The 10,267-nt window shown below is 34.8% G+C and overlaps 2 protein-coding genes across 2 annotated transcripts; both read right to left on the bottom strand.

Moving 5' to 3' along the window:
• Positions 1-846: 846 nt before the first annotated feature.
• LOC126701933 (flavonol sulfotransferase-like) lies at positions 847-2,368 on the bottom strand. Its single transcript, XM_050400390.1, has one exon. The coding sequence runs from the start codon at positions 2,245-2,247 to the stop codon at positions 1,201-1,203; it is 1,047 nt and encodes a 348-aa protein (XP_050256347.1). The 5' UTR covers positions 2,248-2,368; the 3' UTR covers positions 847-1,200.
• Positions 2,369-5,523: 3,155 nt separating this feature from the next.
• LOC126704112 (isoaspartyl peptidase/L-asparaginase 1-like) lies at positions 5,524-9,301 on the bottom strand (the record flags this gene model as incomplete). Its single annotated transcript, XM_050403145.1, has 4 exons — positions 5,524-6,223; positions 6,600-6,686; positions 8,156-8,389; positions 8,999-9,301. Coding segments are annotated over 4 exons (1,107 nt in total), but the record flags the coding sequence as incomplete, so codon positions are not given.
• Positions 9,302-10,267: the final 966 nt, after the last annotated feature.

The following is a 10,267-nucleotide window of genomic DNA, read 5'->3' as shown; positions in this document are numbered from 1 at the left end:
TTGGTCCTTACAAGTATAATTCTAAGCTATGTTACACTAGTCAATATTTCTTTATTAGATGCAATTTTTTTTTTTTTTTTAAATCAGTGTTAGATTAGATCTTCTTCTTATACTCTACATGGATGCAACATTTCAAGATGATATGAGATCATTATCTATGTCATCCATTAAATGTTAAATTTCAAGTTTTTTGTATTTAAAATTGTGCATAAAAGATGGGTCTCTAAATCAAATAGTAAGTAAAATTTGATATGCATGTTAAGAACACACATACACAAAATTAATGTGGGGACCACAATTCGACTCCTTACAAATACTCTAACAACAGTCCCACAGACACAATATCAAATATTATAAAAGATTTCAGTGTGTCTTTCTCATCACCAATTGGTTTTGAGATGTAATGACACAGCTCAAGGTCTAACAAATAGTATCAAAACCAAGGTTATAGATTCAAGTCATAGGAGTGTCATTGTGAGGGAGTGTCACAATCCGACCTTAAGTTTTTAAGTAGCACATGTGCATGCCCATTTGTATAATCAGTTTCTCATACTCTTCATGAATAACCTTATTAACATATCTACGTCTAATTGGAAAGAATTGAGAAAAATAATGTAAAAATATAAAAGGGGATTGGAGAAAATAACGACTTCATGCATCCCTTTAATACTTTAGCTTAATTATAAACAACCAAATGTGTTTTTTCATGGGTCGCTAGCTGAAATTGGCACAAAAAGATCCCAAGTTTGCAATGTATTTTTTATAGACTATATCCTGTAGTTGTGGTCTTTTGAAATGGCAAGTGAAAAGGAAAGGTAGGGTTACAAACACCTCGAAAAAAGAAAGAGAGAGAAAAGTAGGACTGCGATTCCACTTTATGTACAAGCTTACAATTTCAACAATACACTAGAAAATACATGGACACTTCACATAACAAACTAACAGGAATCAGCCAATTCATCGAAAAAACAGGGAGCAACCAAACCTTATCAAGTAACTTACTGGTGGTTCTTGCACTGAAAACCATTAGTCATGATGTTTGAAATCGTGAAACAAGCACTGGTAGATTCAAACCAATGACCTCCGTAACTCGCAAACGATTGTACCACCTTGGGCTAATGTCGCACTTTATTTAGTTTCCATACTCAACAATTTTGAGACTGAAATATGCCAGGCATGAAAAGAGTATAGAATCCCCCCTCATGCATTAGCTGAGATATGCAAAGTCAAGCCCGAACTACTTAGCTTTTGCTCAGTTATTTGATCAAGTCGTGTCGCCATTTCAGGTGTAAGATGATTCTTCCAGTCTCCAATTTTACCTTTCCTAAAAAAAGCATTATTTTTACCCACCAAGCCCGATAAAAACTGCATAGGTCCACTTTGATTGACCTCCAAACTAGACAAATTCTCAAAACTACATAAGTTTATAATATTTTGCACCACACCATTAACTTCTTCCTCTAAAGAGAAAGGGTAACCCATGAACTCAGCCATTTTCTTTACATAGTATATGGTCTCATTCTTTAGATCTTCATACTTTATAAACAATATCCTTTCGGGTGATTCTAAACTTGCCCTCCAATACCCTAATACATGACTCCAATATGGTCCGGCCATAGATACTCCTTCACAAAACAACTCAAATGCCTCTTTCAAATCAAGATCTTCCGTGGTGGAGGTTTGCACACCTTCAGGACTCAATTTTTGAGAAAAATGCCATAAAGACACAATCACATCCTTTGGATCCCTAAATATGTAAATAATTTTACAGCCAGAACTTATAATAGATTTTGGTAAGGAAGTGTAAGGAATGTGTGTAGCCACAAGTGAAATATTTGAATTGAAATTTTGGGGGTTTGACCCAATTTCCAGCTCTAAAAATGGTACGCAGTCATGTGACAATCTAGAGAGTAAAGGGTTTGTAGACTCACCAAAAGAGGATCGTGTCAAAATGGCAAAAGTCAGAGCCTTAAGCCAAGTTGTGCCAGATTTTGGAAGGCTACTCAGAATCACATCATTGGGCTGAGGCTTGAAATAGTCTTGAGCTAACAAGAGTCCTTCCAAAGGTTGTAAAGGGAACCAAAAACCTTCATACTGGTAGAGATCAACTATCCAATGACGTCTATTACTTCTTGGGAGGGTTGCAATGATCTCTTTGTATTTGTTATGGGTTTCTGGATCAGCCCCATCGTCTCTTTTCTCATTACTTTCTGTACCATGGTTCATTTTGGTAGGATAGGATTCCATTGACAGAAAGCGAAACCAGCTTCAAATAAATTGGGAAAATGGGAATGTATTGAGTTCAACCATTGTGCAAAACTTGATGACATTAATATATACAAGCATGGCCCGCGATGTCTGTCTACTTTTTTTTCTATAATGAAGCCTTGTCCCCACGTTTTCAAGAGGCTTTCATTTTAATAATGTTGCTAGTTGCTACACCAACCACTTGCTAATAATGCGTTACGCATTTGCATATTTATCATTCCATTATTCCACGAAACTTCTATTGCCCACTGTGCCACGAGAAAGTATTTGTTTTTAGGAAAATGCTAATCGATACTCTTAGAGTAATGATTAACAATTTATTTAAAGAAAATTTTCATGGAAAAAGGAAAAAATAAATAATTAATTAACGTTTTAACAGCTTTTTCTATTTCTCATAAAAATAATGTCAAAATTTCCTAAAATGAATTGTTAACCAATATCCTATGAGCACTCGTTAGCAATGGGATGGCAATTTTTCCCCGCCCCGCTTGACCCGCCCCTCCCCGCTTCACCCCGTGCGGGTTTTCCCCGCCCCGCAAAGGTGGTAGGGCGGGGATGGGGCGAGATTTTAGACCCGCACCACGGGGCGGGGCGGGGATGGGTTTACACTTTTTAGACCCACCCCGCCCCATCCCCGCATTAATAAGGGTTAAATTGTAATTTTATCGTACCCTAAAACTCTACTATTTAAACAAAAATATCATTAGCTTATTTTATTCTACCTAACATGACTCTACCTCTTTTTTCTCTCTAGCAAAATTGGAAATAAGGTACCAATTTTAACTTTTTTTTGTCTTTATTAGAAACAAATTTATATACTATTGAATTGCTGATTTCATTCATGATTCATACGATCTTTCTCAACTTACTTTTCATCATGAACATAATATAATTTTTTTTAATGAGGTACGGGTCTATGGCTCTAAATATGTGTCTGTGTCATTGTTTTTGTGATTTTGTGTGGGCATTTGGCTGCTTAACAACACTGCTTCTTTATGCTTGTTAAAATCCATATCTATTTTACAAGCTGGGTTTTTGTTTTTTAATTTTTGGAGAACAAGATGATGAGGGTCAGGGATATTGTCTTGTTAAACATTTAGATAATATTATTTAGTTTTTGCTAAAAATTAGTTTGATTTGATAGGATAAATTTATTTATAATTTCAAGTATATTTTTATTATTGAAATATGTCATTTTATTTGAAAAAATGGTAATAGTTGTAGGGAAAATTAATAAGAAATAAAGTTTTACGGTGTAGGGCGGGGCTTCGTTGGTCTTCGCGGGGCCTTAAGGGGCGGGGATGGGGCAAGAAATTTTCCCCATCATGCGGGGCGGGGCGGGGATGGGGCAAGAAAAATCCATGCGGGGCGGGGGTGAAGATCTCATCCTTCGGCCCCGCCCCGCCCCATTGCCATCCCTAAGCATGACCATTTATTTTATTGAGGTAAATCCATCAATGAACCACACATGATTAATTCATATATATCATGTTATGTTTTGAAGCTTGTCCTTTGTGAGCATTTATTTCGCAAATGGAATCTCATAACCAGACCAAAAGACTGATTTATGAGATACATATATAAGAGTATTCACATTGGAGACTTTATTTTTGCAAAAAAGCTATTTTAGTTCTCAAACAACCAAAATCCATAGGAGATCCCAAATGCTAAATCTATAATTTTTTATTAACTAGCTACAAGTGATACTTAAGAAACTTTATTTCATTCTATTGTCTCCCTCTTCTTTATTAAAAAAAAAAATCACTCTCACTTTTATCTCTTTCTTCTACTAGAAAACAACAAAATAAATAAATAAATAAATATTTAAATTTGGGAAATATTAAGGGTAAATTTTATATTTGTACTAGCAATATAAATTTTACATTGTAGTTGTACAACAATGTAAAATTTACATTGCAAGTATAATGCAAACTATGAATTTTCCAAATATAACTTTACCATTTTCTAAGGTATCAATATGGTTGCTGATAATGTGCTAGACATTTCTATTTCCATTTCCATCATTCCACAAACCTTCTATTGACCACCATGTTACGAGAAAGTATTTGTTAAAGATTTATTTAATTTTATTATTTATTGTATTATACCATAAATAATTTTCCCTAAAAAATATGTAATTTTATTTCCTTAAAATTTAATTTAAAAAAAAAAATATATCGAAATCACTTATCAGGAGATGTGTGTGTGTGTGTTTGCACGTATAAAACCTATCCTTTGTCAAAAAAAAAAAAAGTAAATGCCAAGGCTTGCACATCAAAGGAGACAAATGATTACACAAGGAAATGATAGGCCAAGAAGATGTATTCTATATACAAGGTATTCTCAATATAATTTGATGGTGAAACTAGGGGTAAAAAGTCTAATGACACAGTAATTATCCAAGATATGGACATTTATAAGAGCAATGCCAAAGGCAAGATTTGACTTTGAGATTGAAAAAAATTTCACTAACATACTTAGAGCACTCACCTTAGTCATTGTAATATAGAAAAAATTGTCAATTTTACACATTTTTACTCAAAAACTACCTGCATTAGCGGGTCTATAACATTGCATAAATACAAAAATTGCTACAATAACAATGTATATTTACATGGTTACTGTAGCTTTCTTTTTTAATTTTTTTTCTCTCCTCTCTCACTCTCGTCAATCTCTCTCTCTCTCTCTCTCTCTCTTCCCTTGTCTCCATTCAATCCACAAAAATAAGTAGGAGGAAGAAGAAATCAACCCAAATCAAACCAACTCAAACAAATCTGAAAATTCATCACAAATCCAACTCAAAATCAACCTAATAAAAAACCTATTCAAAAAAATCCCAATCAATCCAAAACTCAAGCTAACGCTATTGTCACCACTGCTATGGAGGCTCGGGTGGAGTACTCGCTATTGCCTTTGAGAAAGAAAGTGAAGATTCAGACCTTAACGTAAAGGACCCTAATCAGGTCTGTGATAGTTGGTTCAAGGGTTGGGTTTGCCTCGGATTTGTCTACAGATGTTGAAAATGGACTCGGATTGATATGGGTTTGTGTCGAAGTGAAGTTTGGAGGTTTGTTTATGGAGTTTTTCGGTGAAAGAAGAGTAGGAAGAAGAAAAAATGACGGGTAGAGAAAGAGAAATAAATTTCAAAATTGAAAGTGATATTGTGAGAGTGAGAGTGTTCTAGAAAATAGTTACTCAGACAGAAAATCTTGATTGTTCGATTCGAGATCCATATATACACTAGTGGTACAAGCATTGTAAAGTGGTAAATGTGGTGCAGTGATGTTAATTTATTGAAAAGTTAATCCTACTTGTTGGTCCGACCACATAATAACAATCATTTGCCTTTATTTTGGATAATACAGCAAGATATAAATACTAGTCATTTGCCAAATACTAAGAGTGAGTGACTCACAGTGAGTCATCTGAAGCAACTTGCTGGACTCAAGTAACTGAAACTCACCTAAAGCACTCAGTTTTGCACAGAAGGCCATATTGCAATCTCTGAATACCCATCTTCAGTAGCACAAGCTCGAAACATGCCTGTTGTATTATAAGCCATCGTGACTTCTCCTTTGGCTGAGACAGCAACCAAGCCAACATTGCCTCTTGGAACACACTCCTCTACAACATAAGCTGCAGCCTCCTTGAGAGAAAGACCTTTGAATTCCATAAGAGCAGCCACATCTCTTGCAACAGTGCCCCGCATTATTGCTTCACCTTTTCCTGTAGCTGAAACTGCACAGAGATTGTTGGCATATGTCCCTGCCCCTATGATGGGCGTGTCCCCAATCCGACCAACCATCTTGTTCACTAATCCACCAGTAGAAGTTGCAGAAGCTAGATTCCCATGACTATCAACAGCCACACATCCAACCGTCCCAATTTGGCTATCACCATTAGCTGTTGGTGTCTCTTTCTTCTCATCTTTTTGAATCGGTTGTGTATAATCAATCTGCCGATTTACAGAAGAAGTTACCAGCTTAAAGTACGAAAAAAAAAAAAAAAAAAAAAAAAAAAAAAAAAAAAAAAAAAACTATCACAGCACACTAATTGTTGGAAAACGGGTTTTAGACACGCAGACATTAGAAACTTGAGCAACGACTCATGTCAAATGATTTGTTAGCTTGCTCAATGTACTGAAAATTTCTAAAGAGCTTTAGGTTGTAGCCAAGAAAAAGAAATTGCTAGCAGTTGGGAAACCAAAATGGTAGAGATATGCACCATGCAAGTAAAAGAGGAAACACAATTTCACAAGCCAATATCAACTCAAAGAGCAAATTCAGCATAGTTATCTACCCTCCCAAAAAAAAGGAGAGAGAAGAAAGTACCTGAACTCTATTCGCTTCCTTTGCCTGCTTTAGCCTCTCAATATTTTCTTGAGTTATAAAATGGCTTGAATCTACAGTTTCAATACCCTGGACAATTTAAGAAGTCACAGTTAAAAGTAATTTGATGAAGATAACCTACAAATATAGGTAAACGCAATTCAAATAACAATGATTATAACAACAACAATACAGTTTCTGCAGTTATAATGGCTTGAACCTACAGTTTCAATATCCTGGACAATTTAAGAACAGTCACAAGAAATTTGATGAAGACAAATCACACATCTAGGTAAATGCAATTAAAATAATAATGATTATAACTAGAATACATACATGTATGCATGGATAAGCAACAACAACACTTCATCATCATCATTATTATTACAACTAGGGGGTGATCAGAGTGAAAGCATCAATGAACCAAACATAATTCCTATATATCACTTGCTCTGTTCCAATCTAGACAAAAAATCAAAAGCAATACCAGGTTTATTTTACTTAAATTCGAAATGTGTTATCCATATAACCATGTTTTGAAAGTTGGCCTTTGGTAGCAATTATTTCACAGAATGAACTTAATGAGATATATAAGGCTACATTCAGGAAATAATTAATTAACCATGTTCTGAGGCATCAACATGGTTGCTGAAAATATGTGCTAGACACTGATCTCAATGTTGATTTCTTTTTCCTCAACTCAACATGCTTAAATAGTAGTCACATGACATAAGAGGCATAGATTTTAAAAAGTCTGCAGTTGATTACAACTTCTCAATTTGAGGAAAATATTGCGCCTACAATAGTTTAGAACATGACCACTATAAACAAATATCACAAAAGATCCAAAAAATTTTCCAAACAGCTCAATAAATCATTTGGGATACATCTCAAGCCCAAAAATGACTAACACAGACAGTAGCACAAGAGACAAGGGGTAGGGAATGCAACAGAGGGTTTTTTCCAAAAATAGTTCAATTTAATATCAGAGTTAGCCAAAATTCAAAATTCCTCATCTTACTTAAGCACCCATTAAATTTGTGAAGTGACAAACTAAATTGAACCCAGCTGTTGAGTTCACAAAAAAGTTGGATTATGTTAACCTTTTTTTTACCCATTCCTTAAATTCAAGTTCTGAAAAGATTGATGGATGTCCAATATAATGACTGCACAGCTACAAAATTGGGTTTTCAGAATGACTGGAAACAAGAGACTCAGTTAAATGCCTATCTCACCCAATTGTTCTGACAAAGAAAAAGGAGAAACTGAAAAGGGAACATTAAAATTAAGTATTGATTCAGTAGCATGCTAGTGTAGCAATTCTAATATTGTGACCAAGAACAGAATAGAGATGCTGACCTCTAGGCAGCAAACCTTGTCAGCATTACAACAGAAGATTCTAAATTTTTGAAACTGCTATCCTTTTGCCATCAAAAAATTATTACTTTTTTCTGAATAAAGAAAATCATGTAATTGACTTCAATTGGAAACAGAAAATTAAGGATGCAACAGAAATAAGTTCAAGGCTAGCAAAAGTACACAGTAAGATTTTCACTCACTTGTTCCCTTGCAAATCTTTCTGCTCCATCAAAAGCAAGATATATATGAGGAGTTTTCTCCATGACAAGTCGTGCCAAGGATATGGGATTAACTACGGTAGTAAGCCCAGAAACTGCTCCACATCTTTTAGTGTTGCCATCCATAATGGAAGCTTCCATTTCAATTGTGCCTTCTCTAGTTAAGACAGATCCCCTACCCGCATTATAATGTGGATTGTTTTCTAGTTCACGAACCTATACATGGCAAATCATCAATGGTAGCATCAGAATGTGAATTAAATCAGGAACAAAGTTTAAAATCCTTCAATGAGAAACATAATACCAAGGACCATATTTAGCCAGAGATTTACTATTTCAACTGTATCTAATACTAAAAGTGCTAATTGAACATTTCTGTTATTCTCATTGCTGTAAGCCGTAATAGAATTATTCTCAGCCACAATGTGCTGAGAATTTGCTTATTTTGAACCATTAGGAGTTAGGACTAATGTAAAATAAATTTTTTTTAACTTTGTGGCTAGCCAATTAGGACTAAGAAACATCTATGAGTCAATTTCCAACAAAAGGAATAAGAATATGCATAACATTAATTAAATATTAGTTCAATTTTTTTTATTGAACAACACCTTCACTAAGAGCTGTTAAGAATATACACGAATTCACGTAGAGAAAATAACACACACACACATAAAAGGCAATCACACGACACAAAAAAATTACTTGGTTCGACAATTTCTCTACGTACAAATTATCATCATATATATTATAATTATATGATATTTGATACTATACAGAGGACTAGAGACATTTGGGCATGTTGGGTTGGGTCAGTGGTTTACGTACCACAAGTTCGACAACGTCGAGGGGAGACTTTTGGGCTTTGAGAGCATTCACACCGACCTTTAGGCAGTCGCGCAACGCTGCTTCACGTGGCTGGCGTCGCTCTGCCGCTAGTGAAACTGGGATATCCCCGGCGCCGCCGTGTAGAGCTATGGCCCACCCCATTATTCTCTCTTTTTGAAAAACGGAGAGAGAATCAGAGAGAGGTGAGTGGAACTGGATTGCGAAGCCAGTGTTGGAAGGAAGTATGTAAATATAGAGAGAAGGAGAGAGTGGGGGGACAAGGGGTATTGTTGTAAATTCTAAAGGTGATTAAGAAAACGCTTCATGGTAGCTGTCAATGTACCTGGTTCCAGGAACTTCGTTTTGTTGTCTTCAGATGCAGGTGTATCTAGTCGAGAGATGTTTCAACAAACATAAACCACTGTACACCCTTGATGCGATGGTCACTTTTCACAAGTGTATAAATACTTATAAAATGTGGAGAACAAGGACCGATTCAAGTCTTCAAGAAAAAGTTTCACACACATATATAATTAGATTAAGTTAGAATAGAATTTCTATCTTGTAAAAAAAAAAAAAACAGAAAAGGTTCTTCCTCCACCCTCTCAAATGAACGACATTTACTTAAATCCTACTTGTAACTCTCTCTACAAAGTACAAACAAAATTAATAATACTTATTAGAATAGATAAATGCTATGATTTTCATAATAAATTTTAAATAGTAGATTATTACTAACTATTATTGGTGAATAAAAAAAAGTGTAATTTTAATAATAAATTTAAATTATTAACAATAATTATTTACCACAATTAATTTGTTGTGAAAAATATTGTAAACTTAATGCTTTCTCATTGGAATAATGATTTGATAAAAATATGAACTTTTCAAATGCTTTACATGTAGCACTTCTTTCATTAGAGCAGTGATTGTGATGAATATGTTGACTTTCAAAAGCTTATGTTGCAGTATTAAGACGGGGTGATTTGAAAGAAAGAGAAAATGAATTTTTTTGAGTATTTGGTTAAAATGATTGTAGATTTGTATTGTAGGTGAAAAGTTGGTGGGAGCAGATATTTTCTCTCAGCGAGCCAAAAGGTCTTCTCCCCAGTTTGGGAAAAAAAATACTTGATTGATTTTGTGGAATGCTGCTTCAGCCGGTACATTTACGTTTTTACCCCCTCTTTGAAACAGCAACTACGCTCCCCTAGCCACACATCTTCTTTCTTATTTTTCTCTCTTTTTCCACTACATTCCACAGCTCTTTCT

Source organism: Quercus robur, chromosome 10 (assembly GCF_932294415.1).
Source record: "Quercus robur chromosome 10, dhQueRobu3.1, whole genome shotgun sequence".
Taxonomy (NCBI): Eukaryota; Viridiplantae; Streptophyta; class Magnoliopsida; order Fagales; family Fagaceae; genus Quercus; species Quercus robur.
Note: the sequence above shows the minus strand (reverse complement) of the source record. Positions and strands in the feature narration are given on the sequence as shown.

Coding starts and splice junctions, on each gene's coding strand:
- LOC126701933 (XM_050400390.1), bottom strand. CDS start 2,247: ATGGAATCCTATCCTACCAAAATGAACCATGGTACAGAAAGTAATGAG.